Raw genomic sequence first — 14,944 nt, forward strand, 5'->3', positions numbered from 1 at the left:
CAGGGCATGGAAATAAGGGATTGGGGTGCAGAGATAAGAGGTCAGGGCATGGAAATAAGGGATTGGGGTGCAGAGATATAAGAGGTTGGGGTGTGGAAATAAGGGATTGGGGCACAGAGATATGAGGTTGGGGCGTGGAAATAAGGGATTGGGGTGCAGAGATACGAGGTTGGGGCACGGAAATAAGGGATTGGGGCACAGAGATATGAGGTTGGGGTACTTGCCGCTCCTCTAGAAAAGCGGGACTTGCTGCTAAGAGTGAAGGAGAAGAGGTTGAGGGGTACTTGCCCCTCCCCCAGAAAAGCGGGACTTGCCGCTAAGGGTGAAGGAGAAGGGGTTGAGGGGTACTTGCCCCTCCCCCAGAAAAGCGGGACTTGCCGCTAAGGGTGAAGGAGAAGGGGTTGAGGGGTACTTGCCCCTCCCCCAGAAAAGCAGAGAAGGGGTAGAGACAAGGAGAGAAGGGGTTGGGGTACTTGCCCGTTCCCCAGAAAAGCAGATAAGGGGTAGAGACAAGGAGAGAAGGGGTTGGGGTACTTGCCCCTTCCCCAGAAAAGCGGGACTTGCTGCTAAGGGTGAAGGACCAAGGCAGGCGTCCCTGCGTGGTCTGACACCTTTGAAACATGGGTGAATAATCAGAGAGGCGTCCCTGCCATGATTAAACACCAAGGGAAGGCTGCCTTCCCAGTCCGTGACCAGCGCCGGAGTTTTGGGTCCACGGATAAAACGTGTCTCCTTTGTATCTCCCAGAAAATGAAAGGAATTGAAATTAAGAGAAGGGAGATATTGAAGAGTGGAAAGGAGAAAGTGGTTGAGGGACAGTGAGAGAGGTTGGAGAAGAGCGTAAGAAGAGGCCGCTTACCCGATTTAAAATTGGTGAGATGTCCCTTGGGCTGGTGGGTCTGAGGACCTGAGGTCGTAGGTGGATCTTTTTCATGGAGCAAAGAGCAGGAGGACAGGGGATTGATCTCCCAAGGGAGGTCCCCCGATCCGAGTCGCGGCACTGGGACCAAATTTCATGCGCGTCCGTGTGAAGAGACCACCAAACGGGCTTTGTGTGAGCAACATGGCTGTTTATTTCACCTGGGTGCAGGCAGGCTGAGTCCGAAAAGAGAGTCATCGAAGGGAGATAAGGGTGGGGCTCTTTTATAGGATTTGGGTAGATAAAGGAAAATTACAGTCAAAGGGGGTTTGTTCTCTGGCGGGCAGGAGTGGGAGTCGCAAGGTGCTCAGTGGGGGTGCTTTTTGAGCCAGGATGAGCCAGGAAAAGGACTTTCACAAGGTAATGTCATCAGTTAAGGCAAGGACCGGCCATTTACACTTCTTTTGTGGTGGAATGTCATCAGTTAAGGTGGGGCAGGGCATATTCACTTCTTTTGTGATTCTTCAGTTACTTCAGGCCATCTGGGCGTATACGTGCAAGTCACAGGGGATGCGATGGCTTGGCTTGGGCTCAGAGGCCTGACACCCCTTAAAGCAGAGAGGAAAGAGCAAGCAAGGGTGGGATCAAGCCAAGGATGCGGCAGAGCTGCTGCTTCCCTGAACAGGGATATGAGTGGTGGCCGTTGCCCCCTTGATGGGAGCCGCCACCCTAGGACCAAGGTGCAGTAGTTGCCTTGTCAGGATTAGCAATAATGTTAACTGGCTGTCCCTAGGTTGGCCAGCTTTTAATGCCCAACTGAAAAAATTCCATTCCACATGCAGGAAATCCAGCCTTTTTTTCATTGCCCCTCCCCACGTTTCCAAGGTTCCCCAAGGAGCACTCATTTGTTCCACAGATCCATCCTGGTTGTTGCTCGGTGCCTCAGCCAGCTGCCTGGCCCCAAACTGCTGAGCCCTCCCGCTGGTCCCCTCATGCCTTTCCCAGTTGGACCTGTGTGGAACCAGGCTGCTTCCTTAGCTGGAAAAGGAGGTGTCTGTCAGTACACAAAGCAAAGCTTAAGGCTGGATTCTGGTCTGCCTGCCCATGGAGCAATAGGCCATGTTCCTTTTTCTATTCTGCCCTGATGGCCACATGCTACAGGGGCCAACTTGCTGCCCTCCCCACCCCCGGCCCAGGAAGCCTTTGAACAAATCTCCCCTTCCCTAAATCTAGGCATTCAACCCTCTCTGGGATCCAGCAAGCAAGGAAAAAGCTTCCCTCGACCCCAGGCTCAAACATACTTCCCAGTCAACAGAATGATCTCAAAGACACTATCCCATCCAAAATGAAGGAAACTATTTCCATGATTTTGAAGAGTGGTTAGCTACATTTTGTTTCAAATCTCTCCCTTCCAGAAGGGAAGAGATTGCCTTTACTTTTTCAATCTCCGGATTTGTTACCTTAAAATTCACATTTTTTCTGGGACTCCATAGTCTTTCTCATTTCTTACAAAAGGCCAGTGGATGTTATTAAAACCCGCATTTTATGAATGAAGGAAAAAAACATAGCTTGACTCATGACTTACCCAACATCATATCCCAGGCGGATACCAAGTTTAACTCAAGATCTCATGCTTACTGCTGGGGTTCCACCCAGCCTTAACTTACGCATCCTCCTTTTAATATCTCCGTCTCCACGGAAATAAACAGTAGAAGGAAAACATGTGGAGGTCAAGAAAGGAGCACTAGGTGGAAAGGCTTGTTTCCCGAATGCTATGCTTTCCAGAGCGGGAGAACCTTGTCCCATTTGTCCCTTCTGGGGCAAAGGGAGGATCTGCAGTCAGCTTTTCTCTGGGTCAAGAAGTTGTGTCTGACCCTGCAAAATGAGGTATGAGCATAAGCCCATTTTGTGCAAGAAAAAGTGTTTTCATGGTAGGAATCTTTATACTTGTTAGGATGACTATTCCTCTTTGACTTCCTTTAGTTTTTTGGATTTCGAATTAGAAACTAACACTAATTACAAAAACTCATGTTTACTGTTTCACTGTGTGATTGCACTGCATTATCTCGTTTAATCCTCCCAACACTCCTTCCTCTGAGGGAGGCATCATTTTTATCTTATTTGCTAGCTGCAAAATATGAACAAGATTCACATTAAAGTTTACACACTAGTAAATGGTGAGATCAGTGCTTGTATCCAGGTCTCACTCCAGTGCCCCAACCACTAACCTCAAAATATGCCATATGTTCCCAAGAACAGGCCTTTAACCTCTGGGAAAAACCACAGCTGAGAAGGAAAGTACTTCTAGGGACTCTTCCTGTGTGGAACAAGGAGACTTCCTGGTGGGAGGTCCTTGAGAAGCACATTGACTCATGGGTGGGGACGGAGTGGATTGAGTGGACACTGGTCTTCTACTGACACATTCTTATTGTCCTCTTGTACCTGGGCTGGCCCTAATAAAGAAACGGATTGGGACAAAGGAAAGACTGGGGAGCTTCTGCATCCTCAGGACCAACCTGGAGCCATTGGGATGTCTCATGTAGTAGACAGCTCTTCAGATGGCCCCCGATGATTTCTGTTCCCTAGTATTTGTATCCTTGTATAATCTCTTCCCCTTGAGTGTAGGCAGAACATAGTGATTTGCCTCTAACAGATATGACAGAAATAATGGGATGTCCCTTCCAAGATTAGATCATTAAAGACTATCCATTTTATGTTGAGTGCTTGCCCTTTCTACTCTCTTTTGGATCATTCATCCTGGAGGAATCCAGCTGCTCTGTGTTTGGCAGTCTTGTGAAGAGGCCCGTGTGGCATGGGATTGAGACCTGCCGACAACCATGTGAGGGAGTTTGGAAGAAGATTCTGCTTAAAAGCGAGCCTTCAGATGAGACTGCAGCCCCAGCCAACAGCTTGACTGAAGTCTCATCAGAGACCTTAAGCCAGAGACACCCAGCTAAGACATGCCCAAATTCCCAATCCACAGAAACTGCAAGATAATAAATGTTTATTGTAAGATGCTAAGTTTTAGAATAATTTGTCACACAGCAATGGATAATGAGCACTTTGCACAACGTTTATCACTACTCCACATTTATTACTTTGTTGACCAATCTGTATTGGGACAAAATCAACTGTAAAACTCAACACATAAAGGACTATAACATTGGCCTCTAGGGCAGCAGGACGTGCTGGACCCCTCTCGAAAGCTAGTTTTGAGGTGGTGGGATTCGATAGGCTAGAGAGAGTGGTTGCTGCTTTGAGAGGTGATGAGTTCTTGCAGTTCTGTAAGAAAGATGGGTGCCTGGGGATGACTGATTAGGGTCTGAGAGGGCCTGGAAGGTTACCCTTAGGAAGCCTGTTGTTCCCTGATGGAGTGTACAGTGGGCTCCTGAGTACTCAAGGGAAACAAGTATATATCCTTTTTTGTGACCATCCAGAAAGGCATTTGGTGCCCACTCATTCTTTTAAAAACTTAAATATTACAAAAGTAACACATTGCTTGTTGTAAAAATTATTCACACTGAAAAGAAGTTTATAAAGTAAAAAGTGAATGTGCCATTCTTCTTCTCCCACTTTCCAGAGGCAGCCAGTGTTTGCAGTGGGTGTGTGTTCTTCCAGACATTCTTATCCACAAATACAAAAGGACATGCCTGTGGAGGGGCACATATGATACTGTGCTTTTTAACCAAAGTGGGAACATTTTGTATGTGTTGTTTTGCATATGTAAACTGTCATAGATATTGTACAGTGGCAGCAAATCTAGAACTCCCCTGTTCTTTCTGGTAGCTCTTTGGCACCCACAGATGTATGGGCAATGTGTTGGATATCGCCTGGATGAGTGCTGATTTGTCTAGCTGTGTCCCAACTGATAAATATTTAGACTGTTTCTAGTTTTTCCCTTTTACATATACAAGTTAATTATCCCTAATCTGAAAATCCAAAATCTAAAACATTTTGAAAATCAACATGATGCTCAAAGAAAAGCCTCATTGGAATATTTTGGATTTCAGATTTTCAGATTAGGTTCGCTCAACAAGTAAGTATAATGCAAATATTCCAAAATCTGAAAAAGTCTGAAACCTGGAACATTTCTGGTCCCAAGCATTTTGGATAAGGGACACTCAGCCTGTAGTGCAGCGGGGAGCATCCTTATCTGTGTGTCTTTACCCTCCTGTTAGAGTACTTCTGAAACACTGAGTGCTGGAAGTGGAATTGCTGGGGCAAAAACTCTTTGCAACTTTACAGTGCCTACTGCTGGAATGCCCTCTGAAATGCTTGCAGTTATATTTCTGCAAACAGGATATGAGTATGCCTATTTTTTCCACTCTTACCAACATTAGATATTATCCACCATGTTTTATTTATGCTAAAATGATAGGCACAAGATGGCATTTTTTTAAAAAAATATACATTTCTCTGCCCACCAATTCTCTTGGGCTCTAAGTTAGGCAGCCAGGCCTTCAGGCCTCCTACCCAACTGATCAGCCACCCTCTGCCCTTGCCTCTACTTCCTGAATATGTATCTTTATTCCCTCTCCCCATGTCCCCAGCACAGGCCTGCACTGCCCTGATTGATGAGGAAAGGCTGCCTTGCTGTTGGGTTCCTGTGGAGAGGAAGCTGACCTAAATCCATCCCCTGCACACTTGCCTGGGCATTAGTCAACCTTCCAGGCTTGGAGAAGGCTGTGTGCTTCTTTTAATCCTTTTCCCTTGTTGAGATGACTAGGGCGTAGGCCTCTGTCATCACATGGCCCCAGAAGGGAATTCTAATTCCACTCCCTCCACATTAACTATCCTTCTAGGCTCTGGGCCATTCCCAGCTCTGCTGAGGCTCAGGGCAAATGTGGCCTGTCTTTCCTCGTCCAAGGAGCCCTCTCCTGGTACTCTGAGCCCTTCAGCTTCAGGATGTGCTGCAGCAGTGGGGAAGGGAACATTCCTTGACCAGCCCGTGGAGCTGGATTTATTAATATCATGACCATCAGCAAGCACAGCATAGGACAGGCAGATGGCCCCCCCACCTAGGAGGTGCCGCATGTGGCAGCGCTGTGGGAATGCCACGCAGATGGGAGAGATTGTCTGCATCTGGGCTCCCATTGTGGGCTGAGCTGGCCCAGGATGGCCATTCAGGAGAGACATGGATGCTTGAATGTCTCAGGGATGGCTGGTATTGAAACATCATGTCCACAGAGGCAGAATCCCAGACTAGGGCTGGTTCAGGCCTGACTCTGAGGTCTGAGAGAGACCTGTAAGCAAGCGCCAGGCCTGGAGGCATGGATATGGGAGATGAGCCACCACTACTGGAACCCAGTTACCAGGTAATGAGGACCAGGGCTTGAACCAGGTAGATTTGGTCATCTGGTGACTGCCAGAGCATCCACAAGTAGGATGTTCGGAGTAGCAAAGCAGGGGGGCTGATGAGTCTATAAGCTGTAGGACAGATGGCAAGAAGAAGAGGAGCTGCAGCCTGGCAAAGGATTGGTAGCCCAAGGAGCTGCGGAACATTCTTCAGCACTGCCCCTTGTTACTCTGTGTCCATTGTTTGAGATAAATTAGGCAGACAGCCATGGACTGGCTTCCTGACTTCTAGGGACCTTCTGATATCAAGCTGCTGCTGCTGCATAGGCAGGCTGGCTGGCCATCTGACATATCCACTGCTATGGGCAGGAGGCTCCATATCACCATGATTCTCAGATGTATTACTGAGTGATATGGGGTGACATAGGAGCTGTAGTGTGATCTCACTTCCTCCCTGGGTATAGAGATCGATGCTGTAGAGGCAGGAGCTCAGGAATCAGACTGACTCGAGTTCACATTCTGAGTGTCAGACTGCATGCACTTGGGCAGCTCACTTACCTCTTTGATGTAAGTTTTCTATTATGTTGAAGAGAGAGTAATTATAGAATCCATCTCGTAGAGTTGTTGTGAGAATTGAAAGAGCCATGCATACTGCCTGGCACATGGAAAGCACCCTATAGATGATGGCTAGTATTAATGCTATCCACATGAAAATACAGCTAAGAAGACCCTATCAGTGAGAACCCTGTTGCCCCCTGTATCCCTATTGAGAAACACAGCATACCCAGGAAGGGCAGAGTACCCAGGAAGAGGCCCATCTGGGCACAGCCAGGTGTCATGTTAGTTAGCCACCTGGCCTTAGAAGGGTTGGGTGTGATTTCTGGGATAGTGCAGGGGTCAGCAGCAGGAAGGGCTGGGGAATAGGATCCCATCTGATGAGTAATGTCTGGCTGGCAAAATATGGTCCTGGAGAGGTTGGTGACCAATAACATCTGGAGTGTAGTCTAGACACCTTTTTGGATAGAGACCCAGCCTGTGACCCCTCCTTCTTTGGGAACCTACTTCCCCTGCTTCTCCCTTGGCACTGCACGCCAGCAGCAGTGTTCCTTCCACCTAGCTCTGCTCCACGGTCAGAGCCCATAGAGTTGGGGTGGATACCCAGCCTGAACTGGGCCAGTTGGATCCTCTATCTGGGAGCCGGCATTGGAACATAGATGTGCTGGCACTCAGATCAGGAGGATGTGAACTGAAAAATGCCATCTGGTGCCATGTGCCAGGACAACTGCAGAGAATAGTCCACAGATGGATGCTTGATGAGAAGCAGAGAAAGAGACCCTGCAGGAAAGGGGAAAGGAAAGAACAAGGGAGAGGAGCTGAGAAAGTTGCTGCCTTGCATCTTGAAGGTTTTCCAGGCAATTTCTGGTTCCTGGCCCTTGTGAGGCCCAGCTGTGTCCCTGCCCGTGGACTTGGGGAGATACCTCGTGTCCTTATGTAACCAGCTTATTAAATGAGCTGAACTCAATCAGGTGTAAGAAGAAACCAACCTCATTTTTTCCCCAGTGTCCTTTTGAGCCTACTCTGTGGACTTTTCTTTTCCCAGTCAAAGCTGAGAACTTAGCAGGTCCTTTGGTCTTTCAGGTACTAGGCATGAAACAGCCCAATCCATTCTAACAATTCCTCATTCCAGACAGTCCAGTGTAGTAATTGCAAGTCTGGACTCCTAAAGCTCACCAGCTGTGGAGGTCTGGAGTGGGGGAAGACAGATGGTCAGCTTGTTTGTTTGTTTGTTTTGAGACAGGGTCTCATTTTTTTTTGCCCAGGCCTGGAATGTGGTGGCATGATCTTGGCTCACTGCAGCCTCTGCCTCCTGAGCTCAAGTGAGCCTCCCACCTCAGCTTCCCGAGTAGCTAGGACCACAGGTACATGCCATCATGCCAAGCTAATTTTTTAATTAATTAATTAATTAATTTTGGTAGAGATGGGGTTCTCACCATGTTGCCTAGGCTGGTTTCAAACTCCTGGGCTTGAGCAGTCCTCCCACCTCGACCTCCCAAAGTTCTGGGAGGCGTGAGCCACAGCACCTGGCTGACACGCAGTCCGCTTCTTCGCTGGATCCTGGCCAGTCCCACTGTCTCCCCAACCTGTCCACTGAAGTTTCTGGCCCGTGGAAACAGGAGAGGAAGAAGGGAGAGAGAACGGCCCATCTTTCATAGCTGTTGGTAACTCAGAGCTCGTGCCCTGTGGGTTTGCTAGATGCTTGTGCAAGCAACCCAGCGCTGCCTTTCACCCTCTTGGCTGCTGCTGCTTCAGAATTTCCCTCCTGGGCACCTCTGACTCAGCTCCTTTGATGGAGTAATGTATAGCTCCCTCCCTGGCTCCTGTACTTCCTGCCCTGCCCCCACCCCCACCATCCAGGCAGCCCTCTGGTCCTAGGAAACCTGAATTTGTGCCTCGGTGGGCTGGCCTTGTGCTGTCAACGTGGTCCCGTCTTCCCACTGCTCTTTGTGCCCCTGGGCCTGAGTCAGACAGGAGTGCTTATGCTGTCCCATGCCAGGCTGTGGGAATGGTCCCTTGAAGTCCCTCTCACTTGACTGAAGGTGGATGAAAACACCCACCTTCCTTGTGGTGGTGGGGACGCTTGAAGGACAGTTCATTCTCCCCTCCCCAGGACCTTCTTTCTATACTTCTCACACAGTGTCAGGGAAGCCATCAGCTAATGCTGGAGAGCCAGTGCGGGGCCATGCCCTTTGCAGGGATGATCTTGCAGCTTTTATGTTGTCCTTAGCCTTTAAAGTCTCAGATAAAACTGAGGCAGAAAGAACACCTTTTAAACATGTTGTTACACTTAAAAGCTTCCCTTTTTGGCTTAATCTAGTCATGTGGGTTTCTCTTACTGTAACCAGAGTCTTGACAAATCTGTGTGAAACAGATGAGGGGGTCTTGGGAGATCAGAGAGGACACCTTGAACCTCCTAAGAGTGTCTGTGAACTGTGAGCAGGGTACACTCCCATTACCATTGTTTTCAGTAATATGAAGGTTTCTCTTTCAGTCTTGCTCAAATCGGCAAGATTACGGGGAGGGGGTCTTTTTCAGTGTCACTTGCTCAGAAGACATCACTGTCTTCTGGCCCTGTTCACACCAGCCCAGCGGGTGGGTGCCCTTTGTCCCCCAGGAGACCAAGGTATTGGCTAAAACTGGGATGCAGGGGTTTGGCTGGGGCAGGAGAAAGTCTGGGCTTCATTGACTTCCTTCTGGGTCTGCAAATGCAGTGCAGCCACCATGGAGAACTTAGTAATAGTAGGACTCCTGTGATTGTAGGCCTTAAAAGGTCACTGATGGGATAGGAGAGGATGGTCTGGTTGGCAAGTCCCCAGGATGCTGACTGGCTGTCTTTGCTGGCAGGTAGAGCAGTTCACTGGGTACCCAGGCTAGGGTGCTTGGACAGAGCCCTCCTGCCCCATGCTCTTCTTCCATGCCACCAGCTTAGTGAACTGACCCCTACCTTTCATTTTCTCCACATCTCTGATGAGCTTATTCCTTCCTCTCCTTCTGTATAGCCTGGGTGTGTTTGATTAAGATTCAGGCTTGGGTATTGAGATGGGGTTTGGGAGAAATAGCTGGTATCATGACCTGCTTTCATTTGAATCCTAACTAGTTTAGAAAAAGGATGGCTCTGCAGTGTCCAGCATGGCTTTCCAGAGCTCTCTGTTTGGGGTTTTTGGAGCCAAGACCAGTGACCAGTAAGGTTGGGCCTTGTTTTCCTTTGCTCTTGTTCCCTATGTCCCACACACTCCACTCCAGATGTGTGTGGAGGGGTGACTATAGTCTGGGCCAAGATTAAGATATTTTCCTCAAATAGCATTCAGATTCCACTGTGATCCCAACAACTGACTAGGGGCTTAGGAGAAGGGAGTTGAGAACTGTTGCTTGATGCCTGACACCCAGCACCTTCTGGATTAATTGCTACCGGGGTATTCTTACTAGCAATCTGACTTCAAGCCTCGTTTCCGCCTCTTTTGTAAAGTGAGAATAATGATCCCTCCTTCACAGAGCTTCTGTGAAGGTGACGTAAAACACACACGTGCATGTGCATGTGGACACACACACGCCTGTTTCTAAGCACATGGTAGGCTTCAGTGCGTATCAGTGCATCTCTCTCTAACTGCAGCTTTACTAGAAAAAGCTATCATATGGTTATGTCACTTGGTCATTAGGTAGAAGGATTGCTGGGGCCCAGGGTATAAGTGCATTTACAATTTTGATATATACACTGGCAAGTTACTCTTCGACAATATGGAGTCAATTTATACGTCCATCCATAGTGCACACGTCTGTCCATTCCCTTGTCAACATGGAGATTGGCATTTTTTTCATCTTTGCCAGTCTGACAGGCAACACGTCATGGTTTATCCTTCACTTATAGCACCTCTCTGATTACTGCTGAGGTTGACATCTTGTTTACTGGCCATTTGTGAGTCTTCTCATTTGTACATGTACTTTGCCAAGTTTTCTGTTACAGGATTTGCATCTTTCTTTTAATTTGAAAGAGGTTTTAGCATAGCATGAATATTCTGTATTTGCTATATATGTTTCAAATATGTTTCTCTTGTTCAATATTTGCCTTTTAATCTTGGTCATGTTTTTTGTTTTGTTTTGTTTTTTGGAAAGCAGAAAATTTGAGTTCTGAAAAAAGTTGTATCTTTTAGTCTTTTCCTTTAGGTTTTGGGGTTTCCTGTCATGCCTAGAATCACTTCCCAACCCACAGATGTGTTTTACAAGGAGACAGTTCTAGCGGCTAGGGTGGAAATTGGATTGGAATGAGGGAGATGGAGACTCCTGGTCTGGAGCCTGGTGCAGTAGTTGAAGGGAGAGGAGATGAGATCCTACGCTAATGCAGGCAAGATGGCTTGGCGTGGAGGGATGGATTGTCCTTGGCAGGGGAAGGGAGAGGTCCTTGTTTTTTATCTGAGCAACTGAGTACCTGGTGCCATTTGGTAAAAAGGGACCAGACCTGGAAGAAAGGTATGTCAGGTGTTAAGTGCACTGCCCGTGAGGTGCTTGGAGGATATCTGGTGGAGACATCCAGGACACAGCTGGATGTGAGGAAGTGGAGCTCCAGAGAGCCATCTTGGCCTGAAGTACTACTGTGGTACTTCTGAGGGTATAGGTGGTAACCAGAAATAGGGTGAGTGTGATTTAAATGATTCTGGTGTGTGTCTTGGTGCCAAATCTCTTCCTGGTTTTACTTAAAGAGGCTCTGATATGGGAGGCCCCAGGAAGGCATTCTAAAACAGTAACACAGAGTGTAGATACATCCAAATAGCACTGATGGCTTTTATTGCAGATTCGTGTCATTACAAGGATAATCTGGGAATATATTTTTTTAAAAAACCCTCCCTTTTATATACACAAAAGATGCTACATGGTACACTTTGTGAGAAATGCTGAGGTAATAGGCACACACCCAGACATGGACAGTACCAAACATCCAACATCTCACACAGCCTGGCCCACGTGCCCACCGGGAAGGATCTCACCTTCTTGACTCATCCCTTGCCCTTTCTTGGCAATAGTCCCGGGAGTGCTGAGGCTGACACTTCGTGGCCAACAGGACTCAGAAAGCCACCATGCTGCAGTGCATCAACCAAGGGGTCCGGTGACCCCTGATTATTCAACTCCTGAGAAGTGGCCCGTTTTCATTTTTGTGGCACTTGTTCTCCAGGGAAGTGTAGTTTGGAGATGAGCTGCGGACTCTAGTCAGCCTGAGAGCGTGGAACCTCTGGTCTGTAGCCATCTGGGGGCTCTGATGATCTGATGACTTCTGTTCAACCAATTATCTCCTGGCCAGATAGGTTATTATTTGTGTGAAGACTAAAATGACCTGTAGGTTAAAGTATGAATGGAAGATACAAAACTGCGAGTACATTATCTATACGGCAGTTGGAGCTTTTGGCCTGGCCTTCCCTTCCCAACCAGAAACCTGGAGCCCGGAGTGTTTCCTACTCAGAAGCTGAGGAATCTCGCCTGGAAAGAAGGGGCTGTGCGACAGAAAAGGCAAGGAGTAGGTAGGCGAGGAGTACAGCAGAGCGGAAAGGGGGCCTTGAACTGCAGTGAGTGGCCAGGGACTGACACACAGAAGGCACTTAATGAATGGTGTCAAATGAAGGGATAAGTGGGTGATGGGTGGTGAAAAGTCCTGAGAATGGGGAAAAGTATGAAAATGGTGGTGGGGGGGGCGGATTTTGAAATTTGATTAGGTGCCAAAAGGGGTTCTTAAGAAGCTGGGAACCTCTATGTGAGAGATTAGCATTGTAGACATTCTGGAAGAATCCAGGCACACAGATGCCAAGGGTGATCCTTTCAGTTGAGATCACACAGTCTGTGATCTACCCTTAGACTCAAGTAATACAACACTAATGAAATGCTTTTCTCCTAAGAGCAAAGCTGCTGGTGACAGCTTCAACATCTGAGAACTGAATATATGTGTATTTAGGTATCTAAGGCAAACCTATATATGGATCTAGATATATCACATGTGATGTATATCTAAATGCATATATATGTGGTATACACATACGTGCACAAGGGAGGCTCATACACATGTATATTATGAAGGTATTTTGCAGTTGTGTTTTTATTGTAGAGACTTAATTTATTTAAAGAAAGAGTTGTCTGTAGTCCTGTCCTGTCCTGGAGACATGAGGGGCTGTCTGGTGTGAAGGAAAGTAGGAGGGACAGAAAACACCGTATCGATTCAGTTCCATCATCTGCTGCAGTGACTTCGGAAAACAGAATCCAGCATCCCGGTCCTCCCAGCCTCGGGATGAACTGGTGAGGAGTTGTTCTTTGTGCTGTGGCCAGCGTAACCAGGGTGGGCTCCTGGCAATGGCCATGAGAGGTCAGGAGGGGGAGCTGGCTTAGTGGAAGGTGTTGGGGTTTGGTCGGATCATCATCACCACTTTCTTGAGTGAGTAAGAGCCTCCTCGGAACTCAGCCCAGTAAACTCCGTCCTGGTAGCGGCTCCGGTAATGGCCCCCGCGGTACCAGACTCCGTTGAGGTTGGAGTGGGCACAGGCGTTATACCACCAGCCTCCCTTCTGGTAGTGGGCACAGTTTCCTGAAAGAGAGAAGGCAGTGAGAGGGTGTCTGGGAGGAGGCCATTCTACCTGCGTCCATAGTGCTCAGGGCTTTCAGCAAAGCCCTCTCTGGGAGGCATCTGGAGCAAGAACACTTGAGAGGTGGACCCGTCTCCATGGGTGGTGAGAGGCCATGCTTCAGGCCTGCCTTTGAGGCTCAGTTTTGTAACTAACTAGCTGTGTGATCTCAGAGAAGTGACTTAATCTCTCCCAGCCACTGTATCCTTATCTGTAAAATGAGAATACAAATGACGCCTGCCGCACAGGACAGCTCTGAGGATTGAATGAGGATGCGTACTTGACACTTAGCCCAGGGCTGGGTGCAAAGGAGGCCCCAAGGGAAGTCCACACCTTGTGTTCTGATAGGAAGTGGAGATGGCCTGAGGTGGGCCGGGAGGGAGAAGAGCTTTTCCTTAGGAATGTTTAGAGTTGAAACTGTTGGATCAAGAGTCTCTAAAGAATGACAAAGAAAGTATTTAAGAAGAAATGCTCCTCCTGTCCTCCCTGGCTTGTATTCCATCCAAACAATTTTTTGTATTACTTCACAAAGGAAAGGTATTTCCATAAAACTCTTGGCATTATCACATCATGCTGAATTTTGCTGCCAAGGACAAGCAGTTCAGAACAACAGTAAAAACTGTGGGAAGGTGCGCGCGGGCATGCAGGGGCAGTGCACTCTGTGGCAGGAGGACAGGGGGCCACTATCTGCCAGCATTGCTCTTAGTGAAGGGAGTCCCAACTTTCCTGACTAGGCCTGGCAAGGGGACCCCGTACTCAGGGGAGGGGCTGCTCCAGTCAGGATTGTGGGTTGGAGGGCCCAACAGAGCACGTGGCCGAGGCCGTGGCCTGAGGTGAGGAGGTCGCGCTCAGTCTGAGGCAGAAAGCAAGAGGGGAGGTGCAGCCCAGGTTTTCCCAGAGTTTTTCTGGGGGTCCTTCTGGGCCATGATTCTGGGCCACAGGGACCAAGTGGCAGTGTTGGACTGGTATAGCAGGGAGATCCTTGGGCACTCCATAACCAGCCGCCTCTTTGCCAGCAGAGGTCCCACATACCTCCAGGGACAAGGAACTTGCCAGCTACTGATTTTGCTGCTGGCTAGATCTGAGTTTGGATCATAGAATACACTTTCCGCTCCCTAAGGAGGTGGCCCTCCAGAAAGGCTGTAGCAGCCCCTGTGTCCCAGGGTCTGACCAGCTCTGAAGGTTATCCTCCTGCCCTGCTCTTCTAGAAGCCTCGGCGGCCCCTACTGCTTCAGAACGAGGGCCTGCTCCTCTTCCAGGGCCCCTTCAGGCCGGGCCAGTTCAGTGTCAGTGGGTGGACAGAGGTGTCTGTGTGATACAGGGATGGGCAGGTCATGTCCCTCCTGTCCCCTGATGTTGGAAGAATTACCCTTCAGAATGTGGCTGCCATGGGGACCTGGCATGAGGATCCCCTCCACCTTAGTATGTAGGTTTCAGGGCCTGCCTGAAGTGCAGGCCATATGTAGGACAGTCTTGAGAGCTCGCTTCTCAAGTGGGAGGGAGTAGCCTTCTGACCAAGACCACATAGGAAATGGAGGCAGGAGGGGACTGGGTTTGCCCTTGAGAGCAGACAGCCTGAGCCTGGAGGCGGCATCGGCCATCAGGTGGTGCCAGCCTCAGGGAGGAGCGTGGCAGA

General features: G+C 48.7%; 2 protein-coding genes across 9 annotated transcripts in view; one reads left to right on the plus strand and one right to left on the minus strand.

The window, feature by feature from the left end:
* RALGPS1 (Ral GEF with PH domain and SH3 binding motif 1) overlaps positions 1 to 14,944 on the plus strand; it is a 306,650-nt gene that overhangs the window by 162,768 nt on the left and 128,938 nt on the right. The gene's annotated exons all lie outside the window — the stretch shown is intronic.
* The window catches only part of ANGPTL2 (angiopoietin like 2), a 35,647-nt gene continuing 32,167 nt past the window's right edge, over positions 11,465 to 14,944 (minus strand). The window contains exon 5 of the mRNA XM_054500772.2: positions 11,465 to 13,271. Coding sequence (XP_054356747.1) covers positions 13,072 to 13,271 — 200 coding nt within the window. The 3' untranslated portion in view covers positions 11,465 to 13,071. The remainder of the gene's footprint in view (positions 13,272 to 14,944) is intronic.

Source organism: Pongo pygmaeus, chromosome 13, assembly GCF_028885625.2.
Source record: "Pongo pygmaeus isolate AG05252 chromosome 13, NHGRI_mPonPyg2-v2.0_pri, whole genome shotgun sequence".
In the NCBI taxonomy this organism is placed as follows: domain Eukaryota; kingdom Metazoa; phylum Chordata; class Mammalia; order Primates; family Hominidae; genus Pongo; species Pongo pygmaeus.